Source organism: Erpetoichthys calabaricus, chromosome 9, assembly GCF_900747795.2.
Source record: "Erpetoichthys calabaricus chromosome 9, fErpCal1.3, whole genome shotgun sequence".
NCBI classification, from domain to species: domain Eukaryota; kingdom Metazoa; phylum Chordata; class Cladistia; order Polypteriformes; family Polypteridae; genus Erpetoichthys; species Erpetoichthys calabaricus.
The window spans coordinates 181917148-181938880 of NC_041402.2; the positions used below are offsets into that span (position 1 = coordinate 181917148).

A 21733-nucleotide genomic window follows, 5' to 3' on the forward strand; every position below is an offset into this window, starting at 1 on the left:
ATAAAACTGAAGTGTTACTGGTAGGTTCAAAATCCCAGCTTTCTAAGGCATCCAATTTCTCTGTTTCAGTTGATGGTACGCTTGTCAAACTTGCTCCTGTTGTCAGAAATCTTGGTGTTTTGTTTAATTCATCACTTAACTTATGAGCTATACATTAAGTCTCTTTCCAAAATTTCATTCTATCATCTCCATAACATTGCCCGCCTCTGTCCATTTCTGTCTTTTAATGATGCTCAAATTCTGGTTCATTGTTTCATAATGTCTCATATTGATTACTGTAATTTCCTCTTCATTGGCCTCCCTGCAAAATCTATACAGAAGCTACAGTACAGTGGGTACGGAAAGTATTCAGATCCCCTTCAATTTTTCACTCTTTGTCATATTGCATCCATTTGCTAAAATCATTTAAATTAATTTTTTCCCTCATTAATGTACACACAGCACCCCATATTGACAGACAAAAAAAAGAATTTTTGAAATTGTTGCAGATTTATTAAAAAAGAAAAAATGAAATATCACATGGTCCTAAGTATTCAGACCCTTTGCTCAGTATTTAGTAGAAGCACCCTTTTGAGCTAATACAGCCATGAGTCTTCTTGGGAAAGATGCAACAAGTTTTTGACACCTGGATTTGGGGATCCTCTGCCATTCCTCCTTGCAGATCCTCTCCAGTTCTGTCAGGTTGGAGGGTAAACGTTGGTGGACAGCCATTTTTAGTTCTCTCCAGAGATGCTCAATTGGGTTTAAGTCAGGGCTCTGGCTGGGCCATTCAAGAACAGTCACAGAGTTGTTGTGAAGCCACTCCTTCGTTATTTTAGCTGTGTGCTTAGGGTCATTGTCTTGTTGGAAGGTAAACCTTCGGCCCAGTCTGAGGTCCTTAGCACTCTGGAGAAGGTTTTTGTCCAGGATATCCCTGTACTTGGCCGCATTCATCTTTCCCTCGATTGCAACCAGTCGTCCTGTCCCTGCAGCTGAAAAACACCCCCACAGCATGATGCTGCCACCGCCATGCTTCACTGTGGGGACTGTATTGGACAAGTGATGAGCAGTGCCTGGTTGTCTCCACACATACCGCTTAGAATTAAGGCCAAAAAGTTCTATCTTGGTCTCATCAGACCAGAGAATCTTATTTCTCACCATCTCAGAGTCCTTCAGGTGTCTTTTAGCGGGCTGTCATGTGTCTTGCACTGAGGTATGTGCAGGGATATCCTGGACAAAAACCTTCTCCAGAGTGCTAAGGACCTCAGACTGGGCCGAAGGTTTACCTTCCAACAAGACAATGACCCTAAGCACACAGCTAAAATAACGAAGGAGTGGCTTCACAACAACTCTGTGACTGTTCTTGAATGGCCCAGCCAGAGCCCTGACTTAAACCCAATTGAGCATCTCTGGAGAGACCTAAAAATGGCTGTCCACCAATGTTTACCATCCAACCTGACAGAACTGGAGAGGATCTGCAAGGAGGAATGGCAGAGGATCCCCAAATCCAGGTGTCAAAAACTTGTTGCATCTTTCCCAAGAAGACTCATGGCTGTATTAGCTCAAAAGGGTGCTTCTACTAAATACTGAGCAAAGGGTCTGAATACTTAGGACCATGTGATATTTCATTTTTTCTTTTTTAATAAATCTGCAACAATTTCAAAAATTCTTTTTTTTGTCTGTCAATATGGGGTGCTGTGTGTACATTAATGAGGGAAAAAATTAATTTAAATTTTAGCAAATGGCTGCAATATGACAAAGAGTGAAAAATTGAAGGGGGTCTGAATACTTTCCGTACCCACAGTATATTCAGAACTCCGCAGCTAGAGTCCTCACCTACACAAAGCGTTTTGCTCACATCTCCCCTGTTCTCTCCCAGCTTCACTGGTTACTGGTTCCATCAAGGATTAAATTCAAGATTCTGCTTCTCACCTTCAAAGCCCTACATAACCTTTGCCCCCCTCTACCTCTCTCAGCTCTTTACACTCCTTGTCGCTCTCTCAGGTCCTCGAGCGGTCATCTCCTTACTGTCCCACACACAAGACTCTCTACCCTGGGAGGCAACTCCTTCAGTGCTATAGCCCCTCAACTCTGGAACTCTCTTCCTCAGTCTCTCCGAGATTGCTCCTCTTTCTGCACTTTTAAATCTCAACTGAAAACTTTCCTCTTCTATGAACTTTTATCATCTGTGTATATTTTTTTTTTTTACTCTGTATGTAAAGCAACATTACAGTTGGGAGACCTGGGGACCTGGGTTCACTTCCCGGGTTCTCCTTGCATGGAGTTTGCATGTTCTCCCCGTGTCTGCGTAGGTTTCCTCCGGGCGCTCCGGTTTCCTCCCACAGTCCAAAGACATGCAGGTTAGGTGGATTGGCAATTCTAAATTGGCCCTAGTGTGGTGTGTTTGTGTATGTCCTGCGGTGGGTTGGCACCCTGCCTGGGATTGGTTCCTGCCTTGTGCCCTGTGTTGGCTGGGATTGGCTCCAGCATACCCTCGTGACCCTGTTTTCGGATTCAACGGGTTGGATAATGGATGGATGGGTGTAATGCAACCTTGGGTTTGTGAAAGGCGCTCAATAAATGTAACTTATTATTATTATTACATACATTCCATCCAAAGCAATTGTAATTATGTGTTTACATTATGAAAATTCACCTTATGAAGGTGCTTTCAGGAACTGGGACAAATAAACTACTATCTATCTATCTATTATATAGTACCTTTCACATCTACCCGTCTATCTATTATATAGTACTTTTCACATCTAACTATCTGTCTATCTATATGAGTGCCCTTCAGATTTAGATAGTGATGCACAATATCCATCTCTATTTTCCTACCTCTCTATCTTATACTTCAGTTATTTGCAAATTTAGCTCATCTGCAGCATGGGCCCCAAGAACTGAGCAAACATTCAGGTATGCCTCTCTACTTTTATTTCTTAATTGCAGTTCCCCCCAGCATTACTGGATCAGGTCTGTTATCAGACGTCAGCTTATCCAAAGGCAATCAACTGACCCTGGAGTGTGTGGCATCTGGCATCCCCAAGCCGGAGCTCACCTGGTTGAAAGATGGGAAGCCACTTGACCTCAGTGATACTCAGCATCTGACGTGAGTAGAAGAAGTTTCTAAATTTGCAGTGTGTCTTGTTATGGTACTTTGTAGTGAAAAGCGTCATAAAAAATAAAGGCTGATTTAGTTCAAATATGCTCTGCTCCCAGAAATACAGTATTGCAAGCAGTTTGTTGCCACTTTCTAAATGATACCCATTAGCAACTGACATATGTAGAGAGTGTAAGTGCAATGATTCCTGTTTAATCAGCAGAAACTCCCCGCTCTTAGGCTTTCCTACCTGACAAACTTGTACCATAGCTGAACCCTTGTCCACAATTGTAAGCATCTTTGTCTCCATCTAGGCTGTCAGCTGACAGAAGTTCACTCCATTTTCACTTGCTGCGACCACATGACTCTGGGACATACAGCTGCCTGGCTGAAAATGCTGCTGGCCGGGAGACCAAGGTCCACGCTGTAACTGTAATGGGTGAATGTCTTTGTGTCTTCCTCAGAATCATTGTTTTTGTACTAACATTCTACCTGCGGAAAGGTATAGGAAAAATGTGAAAAACCATCAAAAATCTATCTTTAAATGCCTTAGATTTTTTTTTAGTTCCTACACTACACTGTTTCATGAGAATAAAACGTTAAGTGTGGAAATAAAGATTAAAAACTACGCTTTCCTTGCCGAAGAAGAACACAACTTACATTGTATCTCTTGTCATTGTAGAACCTCCCTTAATTCTCAACAAGTCAGCATCCCCATCTAATGTGACTGTGAATCAGGGTGGAGTTATCACTCTGGAGTGCCAGGCTGTAGGCAGCCCCCCACCACATCTCAGCTGGTTAAAGAATGGAATGCCCCTGGTGCTGTCCCCTCGAACCCGGGTCCTCACCTCTGGCAAGATGCTAAGGTCTGTAGCCCTACATTGTTACTGTTTTTTTTATATTGTCTGATGAGCAGAGGTGATGTCTGAGCAAAGGGATACCTGTACGTGGAATATTTATCAAGTACTTAGTGCCTTTCATTATCTATCTATCTATCTATCTATCTATCTATCTATCTATCTATCTATCTATCTATCTATCTATCTATCTATCTATCTATCTATCTATCTATCTATCTATCTATCTATCTATTATATATAGTGCCTTTCATGATCTATCTATCTATCTATCTATCTATCTATCTATCTATCTATCTATCTATCTATCTATCTATCTATCTATCTATCTATCTATCTATTATATAGTGCCTTTCATGATCTATCTATCTATCTATCATATAGTGCCTTTCATTGTCTATCTATCTATCTATCTAAGATATAGTGCCTTTTCCATCTCTCTCTTACAGAGTGTATTTTCAATCTATGTATCTAATATATAGTGCCATTTCTACCGATTTATTATATATTGCCTTTTCTATCTTCTTTTCTTTTAGCTAGCTATGTATAAAATATATAGTGTTTTTTCAATCTATCTAGCTATGTGTTGAAGACTTCTTTCAATTTCCTATGTAAGATCAATGTGTTATTTAGCAAATATCTATTTTATACTGCATTTCACAACAATCTGTCTATTATGTAGTACATTTTACATCTACATCTACCTATTAAATATTATATTTTATTTTAATCTCTGATGTACCTATTATTTTGGAAATTTCACATATTTCTTTCCATTATATGACAGCTTTCACATCTACTGTATCTATCTGTTATATGGTGCCTTTTCTTTGTACCTGTCATCTGCCTGTTAGTTAGTGAATTTCACATATTTTTATTCCTCCAGGTGCTCATGTTTCCTCCCACAGTCCAAAGACAGGCAGGTTAGGTGAACTAGCATTGCTGACCAGCGTGTGTGTGTGTGTGTGTGTTCACCCTGTGATGGGTTGGTGCCTTGTTTGGGGATTCCTGCCTTGTGCCCAATGATTGCCAGGACAGGCTCCATCAACCTGGTGACTGTGCTCTGAATATTAGTGATGGGTCATTCTTGAACGATTCGTTCGTTCATTTTGAACGAATCTTTAATGTGACTCGGGAAGAACGAGTCGTCTCGTGGGAGTGATTTGTTCAGTCGCGCATGTGCATTTGCGCAACTTGGTGACTCTGAGGCTAAGAATCTGCGCTGGTATCCCGAAGGTTGCCTGTTCGAATCCCTGTCACTGCCAAAAAGGCCACTGCTCTGCTGGGCCCTTGAGCAAGGCCCTTAACCTGTAATTGCTCCAGGGGCGCTGTACAATGGCTGACCCTGCGCTCTGACCCCAAGGGGTATGCGAAAACTACCAAATTCCTAATACAAGAAATTGTATAAGGCAAAATAAAGAACAAAAAAAAAAACTTTCTATAGTTTTTTCGAGTCTTCGGGTTTTTCGAGTCGTTCGTTCATCACGTGACAGCCCCATAAGCTTAACCAACTCAGTCTGAGCCGGAAAGAGAATTGATTAGTTCATCTCTCGAGTCTTCAGGTTTGAGACGTTCGTTCATCACGTGACAGCCCCATAAGCTTAACCTAAGCAGTCTGAGCCGGAAAGAGAATTGATTAGTTCATTCCTCGAGTCTTTCGAGTCGTTCGTTCTTTTGTCACGTGACCACTTACCGGCTCAGTAGTAGCGAATCATAGACTAAAGACCCAGGTAAACAATGAATTAATATTTTCTGTTTCTTATAGCATTATAGTTTTGTCTTGTTTGTAGTGTGATCAACATTTGTGTAAGCAGTAGATGTGTTAGGGAGGTAACAGGTAACATTTTAATTATATTTTGCTAAAATGAACGAAATGACTCGAAAAAAGATTCGTTCATTTTGCTGAACGAGACTCAAAGGTCCGAGTCGGTAAAATGATCCGAACTTCCCATCACTACTGAATATGTGGGTTTCGAAAGATGGATGGATGAATGGGTGGATATCATATAATGCCTTTCATATCTACCTTTACCATATAGTGCTGCTCACATGTATCTGTCTATTATATAGTGACTTTCACATCTATCTCATAATGATACAGTGCTTTTCACATCTCTTTAGCTACCATAAAGTGCTTTCCATATCTATCAAAATTCAAAAAAACAATCTCTGTTTTATACAGAGCAACACGTGTTGGTGATTGCAGTGCTTGTGACATACACAATGGATAAGCCCCCATTTCAGAACTTTGTTGACACCCCCATGACTGAAACTTACTGTATGTAAAGTCTGAGTTGCATTTAGTCTTCAAGTCAAGAGCTTGACATAAATGTAATATGACGAGGACTACCAAGCTCCAAATGAACATGTGCACAATGTGCCAAAGTGATCAAAGAGCCATCTACAACCTACAACCAACACGTATGTTACATGACCAAAAGGAGGGGCATGTTTTATTTAAGTATTGGTCAAAAAATAATGTTCACACAAAACATACTGCGTTATATGAAAACGATACCTACAGTTAATACTCAGTTAAGATGTACCAAAGAAAAATGAATCCCGATTAGAAGGAAGACTCTCGCCATAACTAAATGATCGCCTTAAAGTTTAAGTGAAAACTCGCCTCCAGCCGGCAGCCTACCTTGCTGGTGCGCGTTAAAAACATGTTCTACAGCCGAGGTAATAAAAGTGGAGAAATTAACCACACGGACAGAAAGTGAACGCGGGTGCTTATTATCTATCTATCTATCTATCTATCTATCTATCTATCTATCTATCTATCTATCTATCTATCTATCTATCTAAAGCGAACACGCGCTAATCGGCACTCGAGTTATCGACAGCGCCTGTTTAAAATCGAACTCTCACGAGACTGCGAGGGGCGCGCTTTTCAGGTCGGCGTGTCAGACTGTCAGAAGGCGGAAGGAACATTCTCGAGTCCGCAGGCGGGAAAAGAGGAAAAGTGCCCGGCTGTTATTTGGAAGAAACCACGGCCGCCGTCTGGTAAGAAAGTGTGGGACAGTTTTGTTTGTGGTGTTGTCAAGTGTTCTCAGTGTGAGAGTGAAAATCGCAAAGTCGTTAAGTTCTTTATTAGACGCCAGGAACCAACCATTCAACTGTTGCCAAAGTAAGCTGGAAGTCGAAACGATGTGCCAGTATAAAGGACTATTTTGGGCGAAATAAAATAAATAAATTCGTTAATAAATGCATTGTTGACTGAAATAATAAAATAATAAAAAGGCTTGATTATCGTGTTAATTAAAAATTGAATGATCTACATCATGAAGTAGAAGTAAGTAATAAGCAAAAAGATTTGATAGAACTTTATTTTTTCCTTATGGGGATATGTAGCTTTTTACATAATGTCTTTAAATAAATTAATAGATGAAAAGGTAGATAAATAAATATTTACACACACACTATGGTCTGAACACACACCAGAATAACTAAAAAGAAAGAAAGATTAAAAAGAGAACTTCTGACTTGTCAGTCCCAGTCCCAGTGAGGCGCTATACTGGGGTATTGCTGTTTGTGTAATGGAGCCCCCATAGTGTTTCTTGACACACGTCTGCTGAATTATTCATTGGCTGCAAATGCTTAGTGTGTCACAGTGAGGATGCACAGCATTATTCACAATGGCACTTGGTTTTGTCTTCATTTTCTCCTCTGCTACTACCTCCAGGGAGTCCAGAGTGCATCCCATAACTGAGCCTGCCCTTTTAATTAACTTGTTCATTCGCACGGCTTTTCTTGAAGTGATTTTACCAGCTTAGCACACCTCGCTGGACATCACAGAGCTTCAGAAGATGTGAAGTATGTCACTTCCCACATTAAAGGGACATAGTTACCTAAGAAAAAAAAAAGTCTGGTCTGCCCTTCCTTGTGTAGTTCCTTTGTATTCTGAGACCAGTCCAACCTGTCACTGATGCGGACCCCTAAGTACTTGTAGGAGTGGACCACCACCACATCCCCTCCCTGAAGAGGAACCAGACGTAGAGGGTCTTTGGTGCAGTGAAAATCAATCACCAGTTCTTTGCTTTTGTTGATGTTTAGTTGCAGATAATTCTTTCTGTACCAAGAAACAAAGTTATGTATACGCAACATGAAACAATTTTATTTCAATTTATTACATTTTACTATTTTCACTATGGTTAATTACTCGCTGTAATGTAAAATGGTTTTATTATGCATAGATAACAGTTCCCAAGAAAATAACAATCTGTTTAAATTGTACATCAGCTCAGCCATACGTGAGCGGCAGAGATGCAAATGGGCTAGTGTGTAGAAGTCCGCCCGGGGGTTGGTGTGCGAAGCGAGCAGGGTGCAGGACCCCCTAGTATATATATATATATATATATATGTGTGTGTGTGTGTGTGTGTGTGTGTATATATATATATATATACAGTGGTGTGAAAAACTATTTGCCCCCTTCCTGATTTCTTATTCTTTTGCATGTTTGTCACACAAAATGTTTCTGATCATCAAACACATTTAACCATTAGTCAAATATAACACAAGTAAACACAAAATGCAGTTTGTAAATGGTGGTTTTTATTATTTAGGGAGAAAAAAAAATCCAAACCTACATGGCCCTGTGTGAAAAAGTATTTGCCCCCTGAACCTAATAACTGGTTGGGCCATCCTTAGCAGCAATAACTGCAATCAAGCGTTTGCGATAACTTGCAATGAGTCTTTTACAGCGCTCTGGAGGAATTTTGGCCCACTCATCTTTGCAAAATTGTTGTAATTCAGCTTTATTTGAGGGTTTTCTAGCATGAACCGCCTTTTTAAGGTCATGCCATAGCATCTCAATTGGATTCAGGTCAGGACTTTGACTAGGCCACTCCAAAGTCTTCATTTTGTTTTTCTTCAGCCATTCAGAGGTGGATTTGCTGGTGTGTTCTGGGTCATTGTCCTGTTGCAGCACCCAAGATCGCTTCAGCTTGAGTTGACGAACAGATGGCCGGACATTCTCCTTCAGGATTTTTTGGTAGACAGTAGAATTCATGGTTCCATCTATCACAGCAAGCCTTCCAGGTCCAGAAGCAGCAAAACAACCCCAGACCATCACACTACCACCACCATATTTTACTGTTGGTATGATGTTCTTTTTCTGAAATGCTGTGTTCCTTTTACGCCAGATGTAACGGGACATTTGCCTTCCAATAAGTTCAACTTTTGACTCATCAGTCCACAAGGTATTTTCCCAAAAGTCTTGGCAATCATTGAGATGTTTCTTAGCAAAATTGAGACGAGCCCTAATGTTCTTTTTGCTTAACAGTGGTTTGCGTCTTGGAAATCTGCCATGCAGGCTGTTTTTGTCCAGTCTCTTTCTTATGGTGGAGTCGTGAACACTGACCTTAATTGAGGCAAGTGAGGCCTGCAGTTCTTTAGACGTTGTCCTGGGGTCTTTTGTGACCTCTCGGATGAGTCGTCTCTGCGCTCTTGGGGTAATTTTGGTCGGCCGGCCACTCCTGGGAAGGTTCACCACTGTTCCATATTTTTGCCATTTGTGGATAATGGCTCTCACTGTGGTTCGCTGGAGTCCCAAAGCTTTAGAAATGGCTTTATAACCTTTACCAGACTGATAGATCTCAATTACTTCTGTTCTCATTTGTTCCTGAATTTCTTTGGATCTTGGCATGATGTCTAGCTTTTGAGGTGCTTTTGATCTACTTCTCTGTGTCAGGCAGCTCCTATTTAAGTGATTTCTTGATTGAAACAGGTGTGGCAGTAATCAGGCCTGGGGGTGGCTACGGAAATTGAACTCAGGTGTGATACACCACAGTTAGGTTATTTTTTAACAAGGGGGCAATTACTTTTTCACACAGGGCCATGTAGGTTTGGATTTTTTTTCTCCCTAAATAATAAAAACCATCAATTAAAAACTGCATTTTGTGTTTACTTGTGTTATATTTGACTAATGGTTAAATGTGTTTGATGATCAGAAACATTTTGTGTGACAAACATGCAAAAGAATAAGAAATCAGGAAGGGGGCAAATAGTTTTTCACACCACTGTATATATATATATATATAATATACACACACCAGACATTAAGCCCGTTACAATAACGGGCGCTAGAACAGTAGTGCATAAACATTAGTAGGAACAGTCTATATTAAATGGCAAGGGACCGTCTGTTTTCTGTTACAGTAATCCTGGCTTGTATGTGGCTGTAATATGCGTCACTGTATTGTGTGCCTTTTAATTTTCTCTCGCAGTAATGTCTCTCCAGCAAGTATTGTGCAGTTCCCCAGCAAGTATTTTAATCTGTGCTGGCTTACAGCTGATTATTGTATGTGTGGCGTCTCCCCAGCAACGGATTTTAAGTGTGCGAAAATAAATCTACTTTTAAAAGTCATCCTATTGTAATATCATGAAAATTCGTATATTTAGGACAACCCCTTCAACGACTGACACTTTACACTTTACCGGGCCAAGCATCTTAATCGCAAATCTGACATCCTCAGAGTGAACACTTTGCACAACAACAAACACTAATCCCACCTCTTTGGGGAAGCTGGTCTCCACGTCTCAGTACCCGATTGGATTTTTCGTGTGTTATGTTTTAGGTCTTACCTCATTTACCAAAATCCGATTGGAACGGCCGCGCGATATTTTATAGGTCCTGCCCTCTCTGTCTTATATGACGCATCAGGCAGCCTTTGAAGCATCGCACTGTGCCCCGCGCATACGCACTTCACCAGAAGACACGGACACATGGACACACACAGGTTTTATTAAAGAGGATATATATATATATATATATATATATATAGTTCAAAAAATGAAAGGAACACTTTTTAATCAGAGTATGGCATCAAGTCAATGAAACCTCTGGGTGCACTAGAGGTGCACTAGAGGGGTAACAATCAGACGACCCCCAAAACAATCAGAAACAGACGTCCTCTAGTAGGCTCTGTGCTCACTGCCTGGCACCATGGAGCTCGATTGGCATTTGCCACAGAATACCAGAATTGGCAGTTCCACTACTGGCAGGCGCCCTGTGCTTTTCACAGATGAGAGCAGGTTCACCCTGAACACATGTGACAGACGTGAAAGGGTCTGGAGAAGCCGTGGAGAACGTTATGCTGCCTGTAACATCGTTCAGCATGACCAGTTTGGTGGTGGGTCAGTGTTGGTCTGGTGAGGCCTATCCATGGAGAGAGGCACAGACCTCTACAGGCTAGACAACGGCACTTTGACTGCCATTAGGTATCGGGATGAAATCCTTGGACCCATTGTCAGACCCTATGCTGGTGCAGTGGGTCCTGGGTGCCTCCTGGTGTATGATAACGCCCGGCCTCATGTGGCAAGAGTATGCAGGCAGTTCCTGGAGGATGAAGGAATTGATACCATTGACTGCCCCCCATGCTCCCTCGCCTGACAATCAATCCAATAGAACACCTCTAGGACATTATGTTTCGGTCCATCCGACGCCACCAAGTTGCACCTCAGACTGTCCAGGAGCTCAGTGATGCCCTGGTCCAGATCTGGGAGGAGATCCCCCAGGACACCATCTGTCGTCTCATTAAGAGCATGCCCCCCCCGACGTTGTCAGGCATGCATACAAGTACATGGGGGGCCATACAAACTACTGAGTATGATTTGGAGTTGCTGCAATGAAACTTCAGCCAAATGGACTCGCCTGCCTGCCGCGTCATTGTTTCCCTTTGATTTTCTGTGTGTCTTTGAATTCAGCCCTCTGTAGGTTGATCATTTTCATTTCCATCAAATGATGTGCCATCCATTCATTCCTAAAACATTACCCAGTCCATATCAGTAGAGATAGCCAGCAGGATTTGTTTTCCCATTGAGATGATGTGATTTCAAAGTGTTCCTTTCATTTTTTTGAGCAGTATATATGTATATTTTCTCACTACTCAAAGCACTCCATGTAGGGAGGACCTGAGATACAGTATGAACCCATGATCTCCTTACTACAAACCAGCAGCACTACCACTGCACCACAAGTTAATCAACTTCAAGCGATGTTTGGCACTCTTTCTGTCTTCCTGTCCTATACTATCTCCCTTTCCCTATTACATTTGCAGAATCTCTCAAGCACAAGTCACCGATTCTGGGATTTACACCTGTGTGGCAACAAGTGCTGCTGGAACAGCGGAGCGCAGTTACAGCCTGCAGGTCCAGGGTATGTGTGAGTTGTTCAGTTTGACCACCGGGTGTATCTAATGGTTGTTTTCATGATATTACAGTCTAAATTAAGTGACTTTTTTTCTCTTGCCCACAGAGCCCCCAGGTGTTGACAGGACAGAGCCCTCTGAACAAGTAACGGTGATCCGCGGCTCAGCAGTAACCTTCACTTGTGAAGCCCGAGGGTTTCCTCTTCCCCGTCTGTCCTGGTTTAAGGATGGTCAATCCCTATCACTACACAGTAATTTGCTTTCAGATGGACTGGAGACTCGCCTGCACCTCCCTGACGTTACTACAGCAGACTCGGGCCAGTACACCTGTGTGGCTTCCAACCAGGCCGGACGCAGCACCAAGCATTTCAATCTGACAGTGCTGGGTGAGCTCTTCTGTGTTCCTCACAGGTGGTGCAGTGGTAGTGCTGCTGCTTTGCAGTAAGGAGATTGTGGGTTTGCTTCCCAGGTCCTCCCTGTGTGGAGAGCGCTTTGAGTAGTGAGAAAAGTGCTGTATAAATGTAAAGAATTATTATTATTATTTTATGGTAATGAAGCAGGGACACTGTGACAAGGACATCATGGTACTCCAACAGCACCACAGGGAAGAGTTTACCATACTTACCAGAATCCCTCGTCAGTACTGAACAGCTGTCACATAGCTGATAGAGGAAAAGCCGATCTGCTTACCCCATGTCCACTTGGTCTGCCAAATGATGCAGCTATTAAGGTTTGAATATTCATATCAGAAATTAGTACATATTTATGAATATTGGTTAAAAAAGTGGTTGTCAATAGTGCGCAACACCTCTGGACATGCAGGCTCATGTTATTAATTGATAAGCACTATACTTCCATTGTGGTTAGTGCTATGAATTAGCAATCTAGGGATTACTCTGTCTGTGGAGTTTGCACGCCTTCCCTGCGTTCTTATCAGTTTTCTACAGATACTCAGGTTTACCCCTAAATCTCAGAGAAAGGCAAGTTGAGTAAATTAGCCCACTCTACACTGACCCAGTGTCAATATGCATGTGTTTGTGTGTGTGTGTGTGTGTGTGTGAGAATGTGCCCTGCAATGCACTGACGTCCAATCCAGGGTTTGTTCTTTATATCTGATGCTGCCGAGTTTGACTTTCTTAATGGACTCTTGTTCCGTCCACAGAGCCTCCCAAGATATCTGCTGATGGCTCTCCAGAGAGGGTGTCCTTGGCAGTAAACAATGCACTGGAGCTCGAATGCACTGCTTTTGGGATTCCCCCTCCTAGGATTACCTGGTTGAAGGATGGTCGCCCTTTGGACAGAGAGGGAGGGCTGCTGAGGATTGAACAGGTGCAGGTGAGTCCTTGTCCTTGATGTCATTTGGTAACACATTGGTGCCACGGTGATGCCTCTCAGCTATTGCTTCCTTTTTCTTTTCTTATACAGTGTAGTGCAGTGCTTAGCACTCTGTCCATTAAGACGTTGGCCATTCTCCCTGTGTCTGTGTGATTATTGCTGTAGCTACTGCTGTTTTCCTGCAAGTTGCCCAAATATGTGTGTGTTAATTTAGTTTGTCTTTCCAAATTAGCTCTGTGACTGTGAGCGAGTGTGGGCTTAACAGTGAACTAGTGACTTGTCCAGTGCAGGTGCCTGCCTTACATCTGATGCTACTGGGTTACTGGGCTTTTTTAATTGCTAGATATGTCTTTTTAGGTAAAGGATGCTGGCCTCTACACCTGCCTGGCTAGCAGTGCTGCAGGAGAAGATGGGAAAAACCACTGGGTCCATGTCCAAGGTAAGCATAAAGTTATTGTAGTGGATGAAGGAGTCCACCCCAGAAGTGGGCAAAGGCCTCAACATTCCATACTTGTAGTGTTTGCTATGCAGATTTTTCAGTTGTAAGCAGCAATGTCCCCCTCTCCCAACTGCCATGGGGGGTCGACAAAACATGGTCACAAGACAATTAAGTGACTAAACAGTGGTGGTGGGTGTCTCATTGAAAAGTCGGGACTATGACAAGCCAGCCTTCTCCCACAAAAACACAAAGGGATGGTGGGGTTACCATTACTGTGTGTATACAAATTCTGGCCTTTTCACACACTAATATGCAAACTGTTCGACATTACCGAGATAACACTAGAGCAGCCCAAGCACTGTGCCTGATTCCTGACCCCAACTAAATTCAGTAAACACAGGACCCTTTGGCTAGCTGGGCTACCATGACTTCCTGCCTGAAGTCAAACCGTTTTAGGAGTTTTACAATTTGTTTACAGTGTTAGAGGTTTTGGCATCTTACGTTTTCTGCCATTACTGTTCACTATATGGAAAGGATGTAGAACAGTCATTATATTAGATAGATAGATAGATAGATAGATAGATAGATAGATAGATAGATAGATAGATAGATAGATACTTTATTAATCCCAAGGGGAAATTCACATACTCCATCCAGCAGCAGCATACTGATACAAAAAAAAATATTAAATTAAAGAGTAATAAAAATGCAGGTAAAAACAGACAATAACTTTGAATAATGTTAACATTTACCCTCCCCGGGTGGAATTGAAGAGTCGCATAGTGTGGGGGAGGAACGATCTTCTCAGTCTGTCAGTGGAGCAGGACAGTGAGAGCAGTCTGTCGCTGAAGCTGCTCCTCTGTCTGGAGATGATCCTGTTTAGTGGATGCAGTGGATTCTCCATGATTGACAGGAGCCTGCTCAGCGCCCGTCGCTCTGCCACGGATGTCAAACTGTCCTGCTCCATGCCTACAATAGAGCCTGCTTTCCTCACCAGTTTGTCCAGGCGTGAGGCGTCCTTCTTCTTAATGCTGCCTCCCCAGCACACCACCGCGTAGAAGAGGGCGCTCGCCACAACCATCTGATAGAACATCTGCAGCATCTTATTGCAGATGTTGAAGGATGCCAGTCTTCTAAGGAAGTATAGCCGGCTCTGTCCTCTCTTACACAGAGCATCAGTATTGGCAGTCCAGTCCAGTTTATCATCCAGCTGCACTCCCTGGTATTTATAGGTCTGCACCCTCTGCACACAGTCACCTCTGATGATCACGGGGTCCATGAGGGGCCTGGTCCTCCTAAAATCCACCACCAGCTCCTTGGTTTTGCTGGTGTTCAGGTGTAGGTGGTTTGAGTCGCACCATTTAACAAAATCCTTGATGAGGTTCCTATACTCCTCCTCCTGCCCACTCCTGATGCAGTCCACGATAGCAATGTTGTCAGCGAACTTTTGCATGTGGCAGGACTCAGAGTTGTATTGGAAGTCCGATGTATATAGGCTGAACAGGGCCAGAGAAAGTACAGTCCCCTGCGGCGCTCCTGTGTTGCTGACCACAATGTCAGACGTGCAGTTCCCGAGACACACATACTGAGGACTGTCTGTAAGATAGTCCACGATCCATGCCACCAGATATGAATCTACTCCCATCTCGGTTAACTTGTCCTTAAGGAGCAGAGGTTGGATGGTGTTGAAGGCGCTAGAGAAGTCCAGAAACATAATTCTTACAGCACCACTGCCTCTGTCCAAGTGGGAGAGGGATCGGTGTAGCATGTAGATGATGGCATCCTCCGCTCCCACCTTCTCCTGGTATGCAAACTGCAGAGGGTCAAGGGCGTGGCGGACCTGTGGCCTCAGGTGGTGAGGCAGCAGCCGCTCCATGGTCTTCATCACATGTGACATCAGAGCGACAGGCCGCTATTATTATTATTATTATTATTATTATTATTAAATAATAACTCAACCAAAAACTTATCTAGTCACAACTATGATTTGCCACAAAGAAAGAATGAAATCAAAAATTATGAAAACAATCAAATGTAAGTAGTTAGAAAAGTGTAATATATGCACTTTCTAAGCAGTAATAAATGTATTCTAAAGAGGATGTACAACATCTTTGATAATATAAGATTACTAAGGACCTGCAGCCAACAAGTTAGTCAGGAGAATTGTGTCAGGAAAAAGTACTGGGGCTCCTTTATACCAACGGCAGTACGTCTGTGTGATGCCTGACTGGGACTGCTCATGATCTTTAGCCAAATCCAGTGCAGATATAGTGCTTCTATCTATCTATCTATCTATCTATCTATCTATCTATCTATCTATCTATCTATCTATCTATCTATCTATCTATCTATCTATCTATCTATCTATCTATCTATCTATCTATCTATCTATCTATCTATCTATCTATCTATCTATCTATCTATCTATCTATCTATCTATCTATCTATCTATCTATCTATATCTTGTAAAGCTACACCAGTAGATATACCAAAAGAAAAGAAAAAAGACAAAATTACTGTATATTCCAAATAACAGATTACCATAAGGCAAAGCCTTTATACTGTGTGTACTTATTGTAGTGACAGTCCAGTGGGCTAATCAAAAAGTCTGCATACAAGAAACATTCCTTCCAAAAAGGTGTTTTTACCACAGCAAGTAAACATGGCAATTGTTTGTTTTCTTTTTCCATCCAATGCATTTTGAGCATAACACATTACATAAAAGACAAATCAATATTGAAATAGTTACTATGCACAATACATTTAAATGTAAATGCATGTAAAATAAGAAGCTTGCACATTTTTCCACAGATCATAGTTAAATGTACCAATCTTAGTACAAATTATGTTTCTGTGCTACAAAAAATAATTCAAACAGTAACAAACAGAAAATTAATAGTAACATATACAAAAAGCATATAAAATCCTATCTTAAGCTGATGTCCCATTACACAGAGTTTAGTCATTGGGAATGTCAAAATTATTGACCGCAGTTGCTGATCTCGCCAACAGACCGTGTCAGTTTAAATAACTGAAAATCGCTAGCCAGGTCTCACGTACTGACTACGTGCTACCAGTAGCGTGCTGCCTGACAAAGCTGGTGCTGTATGAAGGGGTAACAGGTATGGCGAGTTCAGCTGCAATTTCAGCCCTTTTTTTTCATTCTGTTGTGGTAATTAAGACTGACAAACTTTTATCTTCTTTTTTTTTAATGATCCTAAATACACTCATTTCTTATTCTTCTTCCCAGTATGACATTCATTGCACTTTTCAATGAGCTTCATTGGTTGTCAGCTCTCATGCACAGGGTGCCGCCGTTAGGAGTAAAGACAAAATCAGACCTGTTTGGTTTGGTTGGGGTGAGTTATGGACTAGTCAACTGGGACGTGTCCCATTAGGTGACCGGCTTAACAATAGCGTGTCCCCAACTGCCTGCAACTCACTATGATTATGTAAATGAAGGCTATGAGTGAAGATAGCTGGAAAAGTCACGTTATGTGATTTGGCCTTTGCCTCACTGACTATCTGTAATCAAAAATGGACATCTATTAAGTATATTGTATAATGAGAATAAGACAAGGATTTCCCAGAAAGCCAGATGACATAAAAATAAAGGAAAGGAAAAAGTTTAAGTGCTCTCAGTATATAGCAAAGAAGTCTGTGGACTTAAAAGTATGTGAGTTACATTAATGAAGACACTAGTGGCATTGAAGGCAAAGTGAACTGAGCTCAGGATACAACTAATGCTTAAGTTTAAACTTGTCAAGGCGGATTATTAAAAACATTTGATGATATTAATAAAACAGAAGTGCAATCATAGGCCTTCTTATGCACCTTATCTTTGTGATTTGTAAGTTTGTATTCCAAAGTGTTTGCACTATACCCGTCGGCTTGACTCCTTATGGTGGGCTTATCATCGGGCTTCTCTTTGCTGAATGCCTCCTACTCTTTAGATCACTCTCTTCAGGCCTGCCATTGTACCTCCTTCACTATCACTAATGCTGCCAACTGAAGCCTATACTGTATTTTGTTTTTTGTAGACTTTTTAAATCTTTGTCTATCCACACATTCACACACGCTCACACACACACTCCAGGGACTGAAAAATGTATCTGTTTTCATCTTCAGTTCCCCCAAATATCCTGGGATCTGCTGATTCGAAGCCTGTGACCGTTGTGGCCAACAGACAACTTACTCTAGAATGCCGGTCTGATGGTGAACTTCCTCCATCCATTGAATGGTATAAGGACAACAATCGAATTTTGGTAAGTGTGTCCAGGAGAGCCAGCTGATAATGGTCCATATGGAGAGCTCCTCTTTTTTTTTTTTTACATTGAAGTGCTGGACAGTTGTCAGGGGGTTCCTGAATACAATGAGCCTGGAGTAAGCTGACCAGTGCTTGAGTACCTCCATGTTGAAAGACAGAGGATCTGGCTTTAACTGGTCATTTATTTTATGTTCCATCCTTAGGGAGACATGATAAAATGTTTCATCAGGCAAGTGGCTCCCTGTGATGTCACGCCATGCTTGTTTTCTCCCTCTCTTTGACTATACAGATGGACAGTCGCATTCAGACCCTGGCAGGAGGCCAGTACCTGGACATTCAAGAGGTCAGCCCCTCAGACAGTGGCGAATATAGCTGTGTGGTCACCAATATCGCTGGGAGCAGCAGTCTGATCTTTCATGTTGTGGTTTACAGTAAGTGTCCCTGCATCTCAGAAGGGGGTCATTCCTCAAGATCATCTAGACCACAATGGGGGATGCACATTGGGAGTAAATACAAGCAAATAAACAATAGTAAGCCAAGGTCTTGCCTGCATCATTCTCTCTCTCACTCTCTTTCTCTGATCCTTAGCTGGGTGATAGGACGGGATTTCCTCCAGAGCCCTTACATTGCCGTGGGTGCCGCTGGATTTCGAATTATACGTATAATGCCTTCCCATGCTATTCAGTCCATGGCTATGGCTTTGGCATCATTGAGGCTGAGTTTCTGGTTTCTTAGGTTCTTCTCAATTTGTTTGGACCACATCTTTGTAGGCGCCATCTCTGAACTTTCCAATCCTCAGGACATTTCCGCCAAAGTAGCTTGTATGTTATCCAGCAGGTGTTCATTCCGCAGACGTGGCCGAACCATCTCGACCTTTTCAATTGTATTATCCCTTCAACCATTGGTTGGTGATTGCAGGTTCTCTGTATCATTACACTTCGAAGACGGCCACGGAAGGAGACACCCAGGATCTGCCGCTTTGAGTTTGGAAGGCCTTAGGCTTGTTCAGGTTTTCTTTGAGCAGGGTCCAAAAGTGTGGATTTTAGTCTTGAGGGAGATGTTGGGCTTCCTCCATAGACACCACTTGAGCGAGGTGAATGCCATTGTTGCCTGGCCGATTTGGCTGTGCACTTCGGTGATGGATGCCACTTTCTTCTCCTGATTTTGTGGGATTTTAACCTCTCTATACCATGAGGCGGCTCGTTCATTTAGCCATCACAAAATGCATCCAAATCCTCAGTCACAGATCCCAGTCTGCATTTCCAAATCTCTGGCAACACCACCTCACTGTGAGCTTGTTTTCATTCCAACTCACCTGCCAACTCTGGACTCTGGCAGAGGCCATTCCCATCTTTTCTAGGTGTTAGATTACTCCTGTGTGACTGTCCTCACTGGGGACCTGGGGTTGCCTTAGGACAGGGGGGGCAAACTCCAGTCCTGGAGTGCCGCAGTGGCTGCTGGTTTTCATTCTAACCATCTTCTTCATTAGTTTTTGCTGCTAATTAACTTCTTTTGCCTTCATTTTAATTAACTTGATTCAGACCCCTTAGTTGTTTCTTTTTCTTTACTTAGCTGCCAAACAATAATGAGACACAAAATAAGGTGCCACATGACCAGCCCACCTGTGCCCATCACACAATATCTGAAAATAAAGAAAGTGAAGGTCTCAGTAAGGTTGATCTCTCAGATCCCCAAAACATGTCGGGATTAGTATTCTTAGAAAAAACAGAAAATGAACAGTTATGGAAATGTCTGCTGTGTCAGAATGAGAGCAGCAACAAGCCATTGAATTAAATACGACTTTAATTAACAGCAAGAATCAGCTTCTCATTTAGAAACTGGTTGGAGTGAAATTAGTTGGAGTTTGAAGCCCCAATTTAACTGGTTAATTGTTGACTTGTTTCACATTTGATTTCTATTTGGCTGTCATTTAATGAAGAAAATAATTAATTCACAGCACTGAATCCTTAAAAACAGGGCTACTAAAATGAAGAGAAAAATAAGTTAATTAGCAGTGAAAACTGGTCACTGATTATGAAAAGGGTTAGAATGAAAACCTGCAGCCCTCCAGGACTGGGGTTTGCCACCCCTGCTTTAAGAGGATGTCCTCTAAGTGACTCTACTTTAGACTGCCATGAGACATGTTTTTGAAGGGCCAGCCATCCATGTTTGGTTCTTGACAGTCCGTTCAGTTGACTTCTTTACAGTATATTGACTCTTTGGATGGCTCAGATATGCTCAGATTAAAAGACCATAGAGGGCTGTCAACATGCTTCTGACCCTCTGCTACCCTTAGCTCTGTGCTCCTTTTACTGTATGTTTTTTTTTGGGACCTAATGGTCCATGGTTGACCAGCAGTACAGTAAACATTTGTGGCAACTATGGATTCTGTTTACAAATAGACCTTTTTCTTTGCCTTACATATCTGTACAGTAATCTGTTTTATTGTGTACCTTAGTATGGCTTCCTGTACATTAGTAGATTTTATGTCTGGTTTAACTCTGGCAGCTTGGAATTTCAAGCAGTGCTCTTGCCACCCCCATGCCACAGTGGGGGGTACAGACACCGGCGTAGCAATGGTTTGTGTAGGTTGTGCAAAGCACAAGGGCCTACGAGCTTGGGGGGGCCCACTTGGGGCCATATAGATTTGTTATTTTTTTTTAATAACTAAAACAGCAGTTTCACAGTCTCAATGCAGTGGTTTCAACGTTCAATGTTTTGTTACCATCAACTCTGACCTCAATGGACAAATTGTATGCTGCTACCGATCTTCTCATTGAACGCTATAGCACCGACATTTCACCAGCGTTGTCCACTCAATTGTTGTCATTTCGTGCATGTTTTAAATCGATCCTGTCAACCAAGTTGACTGTTTTCGAAGTAGGCTGAACTGTTGCTGATAGATCACTGCGCGTTGTCGTCTATTTCCAGTGACGTCTGCATGGCTTACATGTTACTGCTGACTACTCCAGTGACAGTTGCTGCGTATGAACGATCGTTCTCCAAGATAAAACTCATCAGAAACGACCTCAGCGTCACCACCTAGCAAGACAAACTTAGTGGCTTGGCTGTACTCTCAATCGAAAACGAGTGTGTCAGACATTGTTGAGGCTTTTGTGCAACCAAAGGCACGCAAACAAGTATTTTAAGGTACCTGCAGTGGCAACCCCAGAATGAGAGCAGCCAAAAGAAGAAGAAGAAGAAGAAGTGATATTATAAGTAATATGATTTGTGACTTGTCAGTCAGTTCTATTTTTGTAAACTTTAACAGTACAGTAATCCCTCGCTATATCGCGCTTCGACTTTCGCTGCTTCACTCTATCGCGGGTTTTATATGTAAGCATATTTAAATATATATCGCGGATTTTTTGCTGGTTCGCGGATTTCTGCGGACAATGGGTCTTTTAATTTCTGGTACATGCTTCCTCAGTTGGTTTGCCCAGTTGATTTCATACAAGGAACTCTATTGGTAGATGGCTGAGAAGCTACCCAGTCAGAGCATGTATTATATTGTGAGCACAGAGGCTGTTCGCACCCCTAGAAGATACGGCCACTCCTCAAAAAACACTGAAAGATTACCTTCACATTGCTCTCTTCCTTGC

The 21733-nt window shown here is 42.2% G+C and overlaps 1 protein-coding gene across 1 annotated transcript in view; it reads left to right on the top strand.

The window, feature by feature from the left end:
• The window catches only part of hmcn2 (hemicentin 2), a 224697-nt gene that overhangs the window by 121301 nt on the left and 81663 nt on the right, over positions 1-21733 (top strand). The window contains 9 exon segments of the mRNA XM_028808536.2: positions 2932-3091; positions 3397-3521; positions 3765-3948; positions 12001-12098; positions 12198-12476; positions 13253-13425; positions 13783-13864; positions 17993-18129; positions 18421-18562. Of these exon segments, the coding sequence (XP_028664369.2) occupies positions 2932-3091; positions 3397-3521; positions 3765-3948; positions 12001-12098; positions 12198-12476; positions 13253-13425; positions 13783-13864; positions 17993-18129; positions 18421-18562 (1380 nt within the window).